The sequence below is a fragment of the Parasteatoda tepidariorum genome, chromosome 8 (assembly GCF_982258835.1).
Source record: "Parasteatoda tepidariorum strain Cologne lab strain chromosome 8, Ptep-v5.0, whole genome shotgun sequence".
NCBI lineage: Eukaryota > Metazoa > Arthropoda > Arachnida > Araneae > Theridiidae > Parasteatoda > Parasteatoda tepidariorum.
This window is the reverse complement of record NC_141762.1, coordinates 45,118,986-45,135,677: the sequence shown is the minus strand read 5'-3', so window position 1 is coordinate 45,135,677 and position 16,692 is coordinate 45,118,986. Positions and strand designations below refer to the sequence as shown.

The 16,692-nt window shown below is 27.3% G+C and overlaps 1 protein-coding gene across 1 annotated transcript in view; it reads right to left on the bottom strand.

Annotated features, from left to right (window-relative positions):
* Window positions 1-16,692, bottom strand: part of LOC107449145 (uncharacterized) — a 30,107-nt gene that overhangs the window by 8,750 nt on the left and 4,665 nt on the right. The window contains exons 2-8 of the mRNA XM_016064585.4: window positions 16,582-16,679; window positions 15,288-15,333; window positions 10,197-10,297; window positions 7,021-7,140; window positions 5,605-5,755; window positions 5,077-5,222; window positions 1,502-1,633 (exon numbers count right to left, since the gene is read on the bottom strand). Of these exons, the coding sequence (XP_015920071.1) occupies window positions 1,502-1,633; window positions 5,077-5,222; window positions 5,605-5,755; window positions 7,021-7,140; window positions 10,197-10,297; window positions 15,288-15,333; window positions 16,582-16,679 (794 nt within the window). The remainder of the gene's footprint in view (window positions 1-1,501; window positions 1,634-5,076; window positions 5,223-5,604; window positions 5,756-7,020; window positions 7,141-10,196; window positions 10,298-15,287; window positions 15,334-16,581; window positions 16,680-16,692) is intronic.

The window sequence follows — 16,692 nt, the reverse complement described above, 5'->3', positions numbered from 1 at the left end:
ATACTTTCATATGTGTTTTAAGAATTTTTTTTTGCTACAGTCTATATCACAAAGTTTTACCCCTTCCTTTCTTGAATTACAATAACTAATTAGAGGGAAATGAGATGAATAAATTGTGACAATTAACAAATATGTAAATTGATTGTAACTCGTCTCAAATAACATAAAAAAAAGAAAAGAGCAAAATAAGATTTAATAGCATTCTATAATTGATAATATTAATTATAAAACGAAAGCAGCAACAGTGTGAAACAAATAGCTAATGAATCGAAACTGCACGAACAAAATATTTTAAAAATAAATTTTCACTTTGCAATGATATTTTTAACTAATTAGACTGAAATAATTTGAAAAGTGAATTAAATAAAGTTCAAATTCACACAAACTGACAATTTCCACAATTTTTCTAACATTTTTCACAAAAAAAAAAATCAAGATTTTCCATAACAAATTTCAATCGTGGTCGAAATCATGACTTTCAATGATTTTTAATGACTTTTCAGGAGTGCAAATACCCCAACCACAGTAAAAATGAAAAAAATATTAATCTGAACGTTTGAACAAATGTTTTCAATTTAATTTTATTTTAAATACTTATGCAAGGATGCACCATTGATTAACTTATCAAAAGTGACCCATGAAACCTTTTAATTTCACCCTTGCTTTGTCTTAAAAATTAATAAAAATAGGAAGGAAGAAAGTATCAGAAAAACTCTTTTTCTAAGCCATGCTCTGTTACAGTGAATAACATTATCTTCAGATGATGATTGGATTGTAGTAATTTTGCTTATCAAAGTTTTATGATAATTAATTTTGTGTTTATAGAAAAGTTCAATTTATTACAAGTTTGGTCGTACAAGCTAGGAATATATATATATATATATTTTTTGAAAATTCAAAAAGAAAAATGAGAAGAAAAAAAACGTAAATTTCAGTTTGAATTCAAGTTTTATTGACAACCATCACATTAATCTGACTGTATTAGTTGCAAATTTTATTTTTTACTGATTCATAGTTTAAGCTAACTTTAGGGAGAAAATAAAGCTTTGTGCTTGTTTTTTTTAACATGCCAATGAATTACTTATAAAAATTAGATTTCTAACCTTATAAGTATATTTCTTTAACTTTAATTGCATTTTAAAATTTTTATTTATTTTTATACTTTTATTTGAACAAAAAATCATTTATAGATGAGTGTCACATATTATTTTCAAACGGAATATGAATGCATCCAATACTTTTAACATTAACATAATAGCATAATCACATTATGCTATTATATTAATGTTGGCATTCTATATTATATTTTTTTCAGGGCACCTACTTATGCATTAACAAATGAAAAGAAAGCAAAGACAATGAGGCCCCTACACAAATTAATCCCAATGGAAAATATCTTAATATAAGAATTGCATACATAAGTAAAAGTGAACACAAAATTTGCACAAACAATTAAAAGACAAAATGCTGGATCATTAATGAACAAATATAGCTTACTTACTAAAGCTCGATTTATATGTGCCATTCCATTACGAGTTAGAGAATTATTGGCTAGTACTAAGGTTTTCAAACATTCACCACAATTAGCTGCTTGTTGACATAAGCCATCAACCAAGTGGCAAACGCCTAAATCCTAGGGAGAGCAAAATATTTTTTTTAAATGAAAAATGGAATTGTTTAGTATGATAGAATTAATATGCTCAAGATTTCACAAACTAATTAACTGTAAACATAAAAACTTGTGAAAAGATTATGCATACTTCAACTTAGTATCTATAGAAACTTCATAACTCAAAAAAATTACAGGCATTTATAGTCAATCAAGTTATAAATTTCCTAGTTAAGATTTTTTCAGGAAAAAATCTTACAACTTTAAGGCTGGGCTAATTTTTTTTTCTCACTAAATGTAAAATGGGTACTTTACCCCAAGAAAAGTGATGAAATAATTAGATTCAATTTATTTTAACAACAGAGCAAGATTTTATTTTTCATTTTTTAATGTTTTCGTAAAACAAAAATTTTAAAAAAAAAGATCGATGTGGAGAAAATAATATATTTAGCCTTTGAATATATTATTTTTGTTGAATAAAATTTTTTTTAATGTGTTACTTTAAGTAGTTGTGGCACAAAGTGTTAAAGTGTTAAGTAGTTGTGGCACAAAAATCCTTGGACAATCAGTGCTTAATTTATTTTCATTAAGCAAAATAAAATAATTCCAGGCGATTATACATTAACAAATTTAAAAATGTATTTATACAGTGGTACCTCGAGATACGATTGCCCCAACATACGAGTTATTCGAGATACGAGCTGTCGAGTGAACGAAGCTTCGTTTTGAGATAAAGCACCATTTGAGATATGAGGAATGGCCATACAAGCGCTTCTCGTCCCCGACAATGCTCCTGCTCATCCACCGAACCTCGAAGACTACATCCTAGAAGAGTTAAAGTTTATAAAGGTTCTCTATATACCACCCAACACCACTCCTATCTTGCAGCCCATGGATCGGTGATTTCTAATTTTAAAAAGCTGTACACTAAGTACCTGCTCCGGTGCTGCTTTGAGGTGACAGAGAACACAAACTGGACACTGGAAGGACTACTTTAACATCGTAATATGCCTCAGAATTATTGATCAGGCCTGGCTGAGTGTTACAACGAGGACCTTGACCTCTGCGTGGAAGAAGCAGTGGCCTGAGTCTGTAGCCGAAAATTGTGCTGTGGCCTGATTCGAACCCGAAGTGCCAGTGGAGGAGGAGATTGTGCCTCTGGGAAAATCCATGGGCCTGGTGATGGGTGAGAGAAACGTGAAAGAGCTCGTCGAGGAGCACATCTACAATAGTTATTTACTTTCCGTTCTTTTTTTTTCTTAACAGTTAGAAACCAATACCTGTAGCATGCAGAACAAAAAAAAAGTTTTGTTTTCCTTCTTCCTAATAAACACATACCAATAAAAATTTTCATATTCAATATTTATACATCATTCAACAACTTTTCCATTAATTTCTTAGTTTTTTGGCAGCTTTTTAGAAAAAAAGTGAGAAATGGTTTCGGTAATATCCTTTTTGGAATGCAAGCAAGAATTATGAACTTCGACATCGTGATTGACTGCACAGTTCGAATTTTGAATTGAAAATTGCATACCAACAAAACAATAAAATTAAATGTTATCAACATATAAATAGCAATTAAAAGAACCTTTCTTTTAAAATATGGTTTAAAAGGTCAAAACGAAATTCAGAAAATTAGCGTCAATGCAACAATTGTAATATTTTCCTTTTCTACAAACATTGCTGTTAGCGATTGTAAGATAATGTGTGATTGGTTGGTTTAGCAGAGAAAAAATAGTTCAAAGATTTCAATGGATGGGAGTATGAAAGCTTTCAGAAAAAGAGTGTGAAATATTATCTATTGTTATTATAAAATTAAAAATTCTTAAACATTTCAAATCATTTTGTTAAAAGAAAAAAATACTCCCAAAGTACCAGGATGAACATGAACTGAACATGAAATGGATGTAGCCTCCAGATTAGAAGACAAAATAGGAAACCCCCTGTTTATATAAACAAGAGCAAATATCCTAACCCTTTCTTCCACTCCCACCACAATCTTTATCTTTCATAGACTGCATCGTCCCATAGTCTCCAAAGAGGTCAAAGGTTCCTCCATTTACTTAGCAACCATGGGAGAGTTTTCTGTGGACTTTTATCTAGTTTCACAGGGTTATAATGGAGCAAGTTTTGATGCAATCAAAGTATTGTTAAGTTGATGATATTTCCCCCGTTTGGCAATAAATTTCCATCTAAAAAAATTGGATATAATGGATGGTAAAATAATAGTTAAACTAAGAAAATGGAAGAAAAAAGTTGTTCCAGTTTATCTTTAAAATTTCCCGATTTTTTCAGATTTTTATCCAAATTTTCCAGACATTCTCAGGTTTTTTCTAGAATAAAAAATTCCCTGATAATTCCAGGTATTCAAGGTTTTCCAGGTGGATGGCTACCCTGTTACATTAATTATTAAATAATCATAACAAAAAATGGGGAAAACTGAATACCAATTATTTTCAACTTACAAGAAGAGGAAAAATTCATTTGGGGATGAAACTTAGTATATAGCTTCAGGGTGTTCACCCCTTGAAATAATGAATAATGCCAAACAGCTAATTTTAAGAAAAACACATTTGAAATTGGCATTGTGGTTTAGTGGCAAAGACTTACCTGAAAAAAAAAGAGGCCTCAGGTTCGATTCACACAGTGGACAGTTTTTATTTTCACGATTTGCATTTCTCAATAAAATTTTTCTCTTTATTCACCACTAAGTTTAAATGTAATTTCATTTTATTTATGATATTTTTAAACTATTAGATATTTCTAGATATTTACATAACAGTAATAACTTAATCTTTTAGTAACTGGTAACTTTTAATACTGGTTAAAATAAATGGTAACTTTTAATACTGGTTAAAATGATATTTTTAAATTGTGTTTATTGTTAGGTTTCCACAGCAACCTCCTTTGTGCGGAAGTTTAATAAAACTAGAGCTGCACTCCTTTGAAGAGAGACGATAATATGTTAATTTGCCGGCACTTTTTGCATTAGTAATGTGCCATCCTGTCATATTAATACTTTTCTTTATGTTTACAATACCTTCAGTAAACATTTTACAAAATACAATTATAATTTTTCTTTGAATCATACATACATTTAGATTTTTTTAAAAATATTTTATAATGCTTTACAAATTTTTAAAATGAAATAGGTTTTTAGGCAAGAATTCTTCAAGAAATTTTACACTTGATTTCACAACATCTAATGTTAATGCAACTTGGGCGTTAATTGGTTAAATCTGAACTATTTTTCTTACATATATTTTGCCGATAAGCTTGTAATGTTAAGTATTATACATCATACTATATAAAATATTAGATTACAAACATTATACTGAATTATTTTTTTATGGGGATTTAGTTTTTAAGCTAAAATTATTTGGTTTATTTAGCACAATAACTAAAAGGAAATAGTAAATAAAATGAACAATTATTTTATGAAAAATGCTTGTAATTTTCCAACATACCTGCAAATTATTTGTTTGTAGATTTAAAAGTTCGAGAGTGTAGTTTGATCTTAGAAGGTTTCCTAATTGGAGTCCATCAGCTGAACAAATCTTATTTTCTCCCAAGTATAACTCAAGAAGAGTGCTATTCAATTTTAAAGCAGCGACTGAAAGTAAATATCAGAAAAGAGTAAAAACAGTGATTAAATAAAAGAGAAAAATTTACTTTTGAATTATCAGTAATGTTGCTTAACATGCTAATAATTATTAGTAAAGAAAAACAAAATATTTTTCAAATTGCATTTAAAAAAATAACTATCATTTTAATACAGTTTAATTTACGTAAAAAAAAGAAGACACATTCAGAAATTTTTTTGATTAAAGACAATTGCATAAGAGTATACAGAAAGTTCTGGAAAACTTAGATGTATTTCCCCCCCCATATTTCTTTTAGAAAATACATATGTCACCCTTTTCTATACATTAACATTAGGTGATAACAGCTTCAAATTGATTTTGTTTCTTAATTAATTATTAGATTAAACTTACCCAGTATTACAAGAGCTCTTCCATTAATGCCACAGTTTTCCAAATGAAGTGCAACTAAAAATGATCCTGTTCTAAAGGCTCGCCCAAGTATCAGTAAACTTTGTTCATTTTGATTTGTTTTAGAAGCATCTAAATATTGCAAGCAAGGAGTCTGAAAAAAAAATATAGAGAGTAAAAAATAAAATACATCTTGCAATATAATAGAGAATTTAACTTTAAATGTTCTTACATTTTCATTTAAAAGGATAAAATTAAGTCTTTACTGTTTTTTAATATCAGAAAAGAAGCAGTGTAAACTATTAATAATGAGGATTCATATTCAATCTTTAAAAAAAAAATTTAAAAGTCTCAGACCATAACAAATATACACAGCAATATAAGAGATTGATTAAATGTATTGAAAAATATATTTATTAGGAGATAGCTTTTTTTTAAAAATTTGTGGTCATTGATTACCACACTACAAATTAATAGTTTATAAAATGATTTTATTTATTTAGAAATTGATTTACCATTTCTCAAATAACTGATTTATGCATTAGCTGATGATTCATTCACTTACCAATTTGCTGGTTTGATTATTCACTGATTCACCAATACTTTAATTCATCTTAACTTTTCTTTTAATCACTAAGTGCATGAAGGATTATTTATTCAGGAAGGCCACAAATATTCAGAAAAGAAATTCACTGTCTTACAAATTTTATGAAATTTTCCAGAGTTTTGTTATTGATATCATAAGTTTTATGATTAATTTTATAGTTATGACTTATTCTTATACATGAAATAAATTACAAAACACTTATACTAGCTTTAGAGTAAAAAAAAACAAAAAAAAAAACTACAACATTGGATTTATACCTCAACCCTTGGCACCTCAAACTCAAATTATAATACATTTCTCGGACTTATTTGGTTTTTTAAATTAAATTCTGCCATTTCTCTGATCTATCTAGAATAATGAATTCTTTGTTCTTCTGAGATTTCATGGGAAAAAAAAAAGAATAAATGTCATGAATTCATAAAAAAAACCATGTTTGAAGCCATGAAAATGAATTTACTGCAAATTAAATGAACCCAAGAACCATGTTGAAACACATGGAAAAAACCATTCTGTTTTTTCTTTCTTTCAAAACCAGGGTTTTGGTGAACCCTGCGCAAAACCTATTTTTTTTTCTTTTCTGAATTCTTAACTCATGAAAGTTACTAAAATTCAAAGTAAGAATAAATGACACAAACAGTTATTTCATCAAAAATTATAAGATTTTCTTAAAATTGAGTTATGTACTTTTAAAGCCTGTAAATGACACATTAGCAAATTGTGGAATTGTCCATTAAAAAAAAGCAATAGCCTTTTGACACATTAGACAAATTTAAAAAATAATTAGTCTAAGTATTTATTTAGAGAAAACATACCCTTTTCAGCATTTTCGAACAAGCTTGCCAGCCTTGATTTCCTATATTTTTGTTTGAGGAGATATTTAAATGTGATGTTGTGTCATAGTACTCAATCATGTCAAATATAGCAGCAGCTCCCTAAATAATGGAATTATATTACTATAAATAATAAAAATGCAATAAACAATACAACATATATGAAATAGTACAATAATAAGATAAGAAAAGAGTTAATTGCATGAAACAGTAATTTTTAAAAAACTCAGTGAATCAGCTTTTTAAATACTAATTATTCGAAATTCAGCCACAGAATATTTCCTCTTTATTAATTTTGGATTTTTCAAGAAAAAAATCTTGTCTATTTTTTTTCCTAATAATAATAAATTCAATGAATTTTGAGTCATCTTGAATCTTGTGATGAAATATTTCTTAAAGTATTAAGTTACATAAAAATAATAGACATAGAATGAACAATCTTAAAGAGCATGAATAAATTTGTGTCTGTTAATTAACTTTCAATTTTATTTAATTTTTAAAGATATAATTTTTAAAAGTTTTTAAATTATGCTCAATCTTAAAACAAATTTTGAATTTAACAAACGTTTTAATATTTTCAAATTATTTACTCTTACTTAAACCCTATATCTTATTAAAAGTTAATTTATAAATAAAAATTCTTATCTTTATATAATTATTTAAGTAATTAATTCCTATTTCTTTACTATTTCCTATTCTTTAATAAAGACTATGGCTATATAATAAATAAAATTATTCAGATTAAAGAAGTATTTTTTAATAAAAAGTCTAAGAATAAGATTTAATCAATAACTTTTACTTCAAGTGGTAAAAGGGAAGATTAGTAGTCACCACATGGTGACCATAATTTGTTATCGCCTCTTTTTGATACCCTTTCTTCACTCCTTAAATTCTGGAAAAGCAATCACATAATGAACATAAAATTTTTTATTTTTAATATATTTTCTTTATTTTAATTTAAATGTTTGATAAGTTTTGTATGGCAATAAATTTCCTATAAAGAATCTTTAAGATTGTTAAATTTAAGCATAATAAAATTCAATCTCAACTATTTTTTCAATGTGATTAAATGAAAGGATTTTATTTCTTCATTATTGTCTGATATTATATTCTTCGATGATTTTTTCCGTCCTTTTTTATTGACAGTTAGTTGTGGTTAACTTTGTTTTTTTTTTGAGACCCTACAGTAGAATTCATTATTGACGAAAAGAAACTCTGTAAAGAGAAGGTTGACAATTGATTTTGTTTCTTTGCTGAAGGATAAAATGGGAATGAAAAGGCAGGTGCAGTATTTCATCTTTGGAACAATTGTACAAAATGACAAAGAAGCAGAAAGGGAATGACAAAAATAGTAAATGAACCCCTAAAAGTAATGTTTCCCAAAAAAGTTCAACAATAAAATTAATACACAAACATGGCAATGGTTAAAGGATAAGATTTATCTGAAAAAAAAAAAATAGAAAATGAAATCAGCAAATCAAATGCAAAAAATAAAAAAGTAAGGAAATAATGAACAATGATAGAAAGCAGAGACAAACAAGCTCAGAGTAGTATTTGTAGAAATTTTAACCATATCACTTTTTGTTAAGAGGCTAAAATTTCCAGAGTAAATTACATATCATTCTAAAACAGAAGTTTAAAATTGATTAGAGCCAAAACAAGTTAAAAATCAAATCTATTATAATTTCTTTTTCCTTTTACTTTTGCATTATTATAATAACTAGCCGCCTGAGGCGGCCAGCTGTCCGCCACACTAAAGATTTTCACAAATAAAGTTTTTTGAAACATAGCAGGAAATCTGAAGATTAGTGGACAATTAAAGTGTTCCTGTCCTGCAATTTTGTCTTAAATTCCTATTTTATATATTATATAGCTACAATGCTTAAGAAAAAAAAACTAAAATGCTAAATACATGAAAAGAACACGAAAACGAATTAATTTTTTATGGTATCAATTTCTATTTCTATATAATTTTTTATGGTATCAATTTCTATATCTATATCGCTACAAAAATTATCGTCTTCGCTTAAGAAAAAAAAATAGAGCGTGTAAAGAAGAAGAAAAACTTATTATAACAATTATGAACAGCGACAAATATATCAAAGCGAAGCGTTCTATTTACGTATCGAATATGTTGCCACATCTTTAATACAAAAGTTAAACTTTTCTTCACTTTGATAAATGTAAACTAATGCGAACCTTACAATTAAATTATTAATTCCTTCGTATATTATTGGTTTAAGTTGTCGAAAATTAATATTTCAATTGTAAGGTTCGCATTAGCATACATTTATAAGAGTGAAGAAAAGTATATGCATTTTTTAATAGTTTTTTGTAAGGTTCCTATACTATCAGAGCTGACCTGTTTTTTGAATATGGCTCTTTGAAGACGATTGTTACGTCAAGCGCTCAGGTATTATAATTTTGATCCAGTTGCGCTTGTATAATTTTGATCTAGTTGCGCTTGTATAATTTTGATCTAGTTGCGCTTGTATAATTTCGATCTAGTTGCGCTTTCTACGTCATTTTGTTAACATCGTTTGGTTTGTTGTTTAACATCGTTTGGTTTGTTATTTCTAAGTTAACTTTCAAAAAATTGGCTGGCAACAGCCAATTTTTTGAAAGCAACGAAAAAGCATAGATTTTCTTACAAAATGACTTATAACTAAAAAACTAATCCAAATTTTTGAAAAAGAAAAAAAATACTTCTTCATTATGTCAAAACACAATTATGTGCCGAGTTTCGTGCCTGGGCGAGGCTTCTGGGGCGATATATTAAGATTACAGACACACACACACACACAGCCGCTTTTATTATTATGTATAGATATATATATATATTATAATATAAATAACAATATTTTTTAAACAAGAAAAATAAATTATTTTTACACGAATTTAGAAGCAAAATCATTATTAAGGTACTTTTAAAGCAAAAAGCGGCCGATAGAAAGAAAAAAATGGCCATCAATAAATTTACTTCCATTGGCCAGTGCCGCCAGATAAATTTCCCAGTCTTGCACTTTATCATGCGAGCAACTTCATTGATTGAATTTTATAAAATATTTATAGTAGTTTTATTTCAGAAATAAAACTTATATAAAATATGACATTGCAATCCAGCATTAATGTATAAAATATATTAATATGATGCATACCTCATCATCCAAGTTACAATCTTCAAGCAGTAAAGATGAAAATTGAATTCGCTTAAAAATCTCCTCAAGAGCTTCACAATGATGAGCAACTAAATTTTCACCTACAATACAACAAAAACATTGCTTATATAAAATGCCTAAACAAAAACCTATAGTGACTAAATTTTAAAGCACCAAAACACTGAAAAATTTTCTAATCTTTCTCTTTTTTCTAAACAATATTTAACTTTAAATTTTTTTAAATGTCAAACAGAAATTTATTTGACTATAGAAACACTTAATAAACCTTCCTTTTTTTAAAAAAATGATTTGCAAGAAACAAGGATTCTTCCCAGCTACATTTAATTTGACACAAAATTAGTTTTTAAAGAAAATAAAGTTAATTATTTCAGACAAAATGAAAACGCCATAACGAGTTTGAGTCTTGCTGATTAAGCCAACACAAAGCATTTTGAGATGTCGAAGAATACATCTTATTGATAGCTAAAAATTTTATTGATAATGAAATAACATATATATTTTTTTTTCTACTAATCAAATGTAAGGTAAATATAACTGAAAGATTTTTAAAGGTATAGCCATCTTAGAGCTCAACCCCAGGGGTGCTCAATAAAACTTCTATACAAACTAAAATATGAAAAAGAGGTTTGCTTTAAGGCTGAAAGAATTATTACCTTTTAATTATTATTTATTTTTCAACGTTATTTGTATATAATTCATAGCTAATATAAGATAATGTATAAGTGTAATTATTAATAATATGCTTAATGGAAATTTATAATATCCACTTTATAATTTATTAGCATCAATATTAGGCAATATAAATTTGAAATGCAATCTGCCATCTTCTGTTGAATAAAAAAATAAACATAATTTTTACTTTACTTACTTCAACTGTGTTTGACAGTAAAAAAAAAAAAAGGCTATGAAAACCATGACGAAATTTTTTATTGCACAATCATATAAGCTAAATACAATACAAAGTTCCATATCCGGATGTTCATTTACCAGAAGGGACTCTTTTACGGACACTTTTTAACAGTCAAAATAAACAAAACTCTTTTCATATTTTTTTTTTTTTACACTCGCGACTTGTTAAAAAAAAGTAAGCAGGTATGAGAATTCTCCGCTTCTTTCGGATTTTCATCCAACTTCCGATTTTTGTTTGATTTTAATCCAATCTCCGCTATAATATGTAAAAAAAGTCCTTAAATAATAATAAAAATAATTATATAGCGCGGCAGTATAGCAAGCTATTAAGTAAATCTTCAAAAGCGCGATTTTGAATTTGCAGATTGTAATATTTTATTAAATGAAATACGAATTTTAAAAACTATGGAGAAATCCCAAACTGTTGAAAAAGTGATCGACAAAACAATAAAATTGTGTTCATCAAAAAGTAATTCCACAAATGCGTGATTCGAAATTTCCCATGTATGATAAAGTAGCATTCAAAAACTATGAAAATCCGAAGCAATAACTCACAAAAATGTGATCATAAATCAAAATAGGATTGCGGGTGAAGAGTCAATAATTTAGTGAAATGCACAATTTGAATTTTCCCAAATGAAATAATATTGTATTAAAACATCGAGATCTTAAAAACCAAGTAAAAATCCGTTTTAATAACCATGTGGATTCACTGTGGAATAGCTGCTCATTAAGGAGATCGGCAAATAATTTCAGACAGAAATGCAAGATTTGGAATTTGAGGTATATTATGATGGCATATTAAAATATCAAAATTTTAAACACGTGGAAATCTGAAACAAAAAGCAGCAAAAATATTGCAACCATATGGATTTATTCGTTATTGTTTGAAATTGACATTATTGTTTATTTGTTATTTTTATTGAATAAGGATGTTTGTTTACCTTAAAGACCTATTATCCGAAAAACCTATTTTCCGGTCTTGCCAATTCCACGTATGGGACTTTCCACTGTAATTTCAAATGAATTAGCTTGTACAGTTGTGCAACACAATTTGGTTTCTAAGTAATGTCTGGTTTACTTAATTTCTTTCTTAAGCTGGTTTACTTTACTTAAACTTTGACAATTAAAACAGTGGTTCTGAGAAGTATGGTGGAAAATGCTACTGCACAATTTTGCAAGTTAATTAGTTTCAAAACCATTTAAAAGAGATACAAATGAAGGGTCACTACTTTAAAGTTGTCATCTGCGACTTTTTTTAAAATTTCAGGGATGAGATTAGCCAAAAGACAAAAAAGCTGAATTTCCACGATAGTAAATTTTACGCAAGCGCAACCCTTTAATAGTAAATTCCAGACAGTTTAAGGTAATAAATAATGTGTTGACATACAATTGTGTACTAATCTATTATTATATAAATGATTACATTGATACTTAACATTTAGTGAAAATAAAAATTACCAATTGAAAAAATAAAGCTGGAAATTATATTTTTCCTCAGTTCACATAAGAGACAATTATTACTTGAAAAACCTACCCGGTTTAGTAAATTAAAACTACTGAGAATATACATTAATATTTCATTTCTTTTAATAAATACTGTTATGTGATTTAAAGCAAATATATCAGTAATATTACTTTTTAAATTATATTGGGAAAAAAAAACTTAACATTGGACCGAATCATTATGTTCATATTATAGTCTAATCTAACTAGAGCCCTCTGAAACATATCAATAACAGTGAAGTAGAAATATATAGTAACTCCTTAACATACAAAAATTGCTATTTTAGTTTGAAAAATTACATGACAATCAGCAACTGTTTAGATAATTGTCTTTCATTTGATAAGAATTGTGCATTTTATAGCATAAATAACAGCAATTATAAATAAAGTTTTGATGATGAGTTAATTCAATCTTTTTCCAAAAAAAAAAAAAGAAAGAAAAAAAAAATTATTAAATCCCTTATTAAGTGATTGCTTTTGTTTGCTATATTTAGTCATTAGTCCATCTTCAAACATCTTGTGACAATTCCTATTTTTTCTTCTTTGCAAGCACAGAATGTAAGTTTTGAATATATTCCCTTCCAGTTTCTCTGATGTTGTAACACTTGCATATACTAATAATCGTCGTTAGAAAATCAGTCACACTTATAGCAACTAATTAAAAAAAAATTTACTTCTTACAAGAATCGCGATTGTTGATCTTAAAATTGCGTGAATATGAATAACAATTATGGATTTTGAAATCACATGAATATGAAACTAGCTATACGATTTTGAAAATGAGAAAATACAAACTGGGATATAGAATTTTTAAAACGCGTAAATACAAATCACGATTCATAATTTTTAGATCGCGTAAATACGAATCATGATGCATAATTTTTAGAGTGCATAAATAAGAATTATGATGCATAATTTTTAGAGTGCGTGAATGCGAATCCCAATGCCTTATTTTAAAATCACGTATAAATATGAAAATCAATGTTTGATATTATAAACCGCATAAGCAAATTAAGACATTGAATTTTAAACTTGCGTGAATACGAATCGCTATGTAGGTTTTTAAAAAGGTGTAAATACGAATCACATATTGGATTTTTAAATCTCGTAAGTAAGAATCACAACGTACAATATTCAAATCGCGCGAATAAGAATCGCAACACGCAAATATGAAAAGCTATGTTTGATATTAAAATCGTGTAGGGAAGAATCGGGTAGCCCCACCCACTTAAGGAGTATTGCTTACATTTCTGTATAATATTGAGTGATAATCAATATTTGTGTTTTTTTCTATTGTTTTATCATCTAATTAAATAATGCAAAAAGAATAAACCAAAAAAAGAATAGTTTAACTTAAAAAAATAGAAATTAAAAAAAAACATGTTTTGCAGCTCTTTTCAAAGTCGGGTAGCCCCGCCCAGTTACAAAAATTATGTTTTTTGACTGTTTTTTCATGTGTAAATGAAAATGATGACCAATGTATTGACAATAGATAAACCTCATTTATCATTTTTATCACAAAATTATTTTATTTATTACATATTTATATACTTTTAAAGAATTCTATCATTTAATAACAACAATATTTGTTGTTAAAAATTCATATAACATTCAAATTTGAAGCAATAAAATAATAATCTTTGCAACCGTACATTTATCGACGAAATAAAATTGGGCGGTGATATCCGACAGTCATGTGAGTGGTGCTACACGAAATCAAATTTTTCTGTAAATTTGTAATTACTCGAACAATTTTTCACATATAAACTTTTTTCTTTGTGCAAATTAAACTTAAGACTACATACTTTAATGCTGTTTGTATAGAAAAAATTACTTTTTAGTATTAAAATGAAGTTTAATTGAAACATTCAACCAATTTTTCTTAATTTCATGACTACTGTAATCAACATATTTTCAAAACTATTGTTTACCATGTTAACAGCTGCATAAATACTTGAAACTTTGAAAATAATCTTTTTTTAATATAACTATTAATGTCCGATGGCCCAATGACTTGAAAAAATACTCTATACATATGAAATTGACAGTGGGCTGGGCTACCCGACTCTCCCCTAAATAAGAATCGAGATATTAGGCTTGGGACCTCTAAAAGGCTTGTCAGAAGCAGTGTCGTTTGAACTACGAAAATCGGACCTATCTGGAGGGCGGGTAAAAAATTCGGAAAATCTTATCTGCTGCGTGTAAAAAGAGAGAAAATAGCTAAAATAAGTAAAACTGAGAAAGGATTGGTAGCTATGTAATTTGAATTTTCTATTTCTCTTTGAAAATCAGTGAATTTTCTGAAAAAGCGGAAAACTTATTTAAAAAAAAGTGAAATTTTTAGAAAATCTGAATTTTTGATAAAAAGCTGAAATTCAAGAGATAAAAGTGAAAAAAGCGGAAATCCGCTAAAAAGCGGAAAAATCTCATCCCTGAAATTTAAACTTATATTTTTCAAGCCATGAATCTAAAAAGCAGATTAAAATAAGCAAACAATTAGGATGGAGTTACCCCTTTTAAACTCCTGGCAATGAGTATATTTTCTACATTCAATATTAGTTGGATATCATGTAGTTATCACATTAAACTAGTAGATATAAGGAAATATTAAAAACTGTTTTGAAAAAGTTCACATAACTCAAAAAAGATTTTTACCTTTTAAATTGAGCTCAAATCCAAATTCTCCATTTAGGTGAACAGTCTAAAAAAAAAAAAAAAAAAATAATTTTAATATTTTTTTCTTACTTTTATTTTCTAAAAAATAAAACTGTATACAATTCTGTCAAAGTTTCTTTAATGTTTAATTATTTTTTACAAGCTCAGTCTGGCATGTAGATCGGTGCTACAGCACTAGATTATTATTTCTAAAGTTATCTGACACCACATGTTTATTTTCCTTGCATGGTAAAACCTCCAAACAGTCTCTTCAATAGTCTGACCAGCGTAAAAAGTGGATCCTATTTTAATTACGAACTAACTGATTTTTCAAAAAATTCATAAATTACAAAAAGGCACACAAACAGAAGTATTAATATAAATCTAACAAAAATGATATTTGGATAGGTAAGCATTTTCATAAAAAATTAGTAATTCATATAAAAATAAATTCAGTGCATTTTGAACAGCATCTTATTAAAGTTTCCCGTAGTTTTTCATAGCATTAATAAGAAATATAATGTAGTAAAAAGCATTGATGCTTTATTTTTAATCTTTTCAATTTTTGTCGGATGTTTGCTTCACTTTTACATATTTTTGCACAGTCCCTGCCCTCTACATATAAAAAATAGGTCACTGTTACAAAAAATCTATAGATTTAGAATTTTATTTAATGTGTACTTAAAGGTCAGATAAGAAAAATAAAATGAATAATGCAAGCTGATAATTAATAATAATGAACGCAAAATATAAGATAATTCAATAAGCTAAAAATTATTTAATTAATATACAAATTATTATTAATAATAAGCAATTGCTCATAGTTTACACCTGTAAATTTTTATGAAAAAAAAATGTACAACTGAAAGCTGTGATAAAACAACTTGTAATCAATAATTTGCAATTTACAAGCAGTAATTTTAAATGAGTTGAACAAATAATTTTTAAGTAATCATTACTGCATTAAGAAAAAGTAATTATCCCAGCCTAAGCCATCAAGATTTAGAAAAATGTGATTACTGTGTAAACAGGCTCAATACTTTAGAAAATTTAATAACTGAGTATATGACCTAAGTTCTCATTTAATTTTATCATTTTAAACAACTTACCAAGTTTTATAAAGTGTATTTGATATCAGAACATGAATTTAACTAAAAGGTTTATAAATAGGAAATAATGAAATGAATAAACTGCTATCCTTTGAGAATTGTAGATCATTTATGATATTTATTAAAATATATTGAGACAAAACTCTGTAAAGAAATAACAAAATTATAGAAAAATATGAATTTACTTGTAATTGTAGCAAGACTTTTTGTAATGGTTTAACTCCTTGTTTCCAGCAAGCAGCTCTATATGAAGCAACAATATTGTCAGTTGATTCTGGGCCTTCTATGTTATAAAA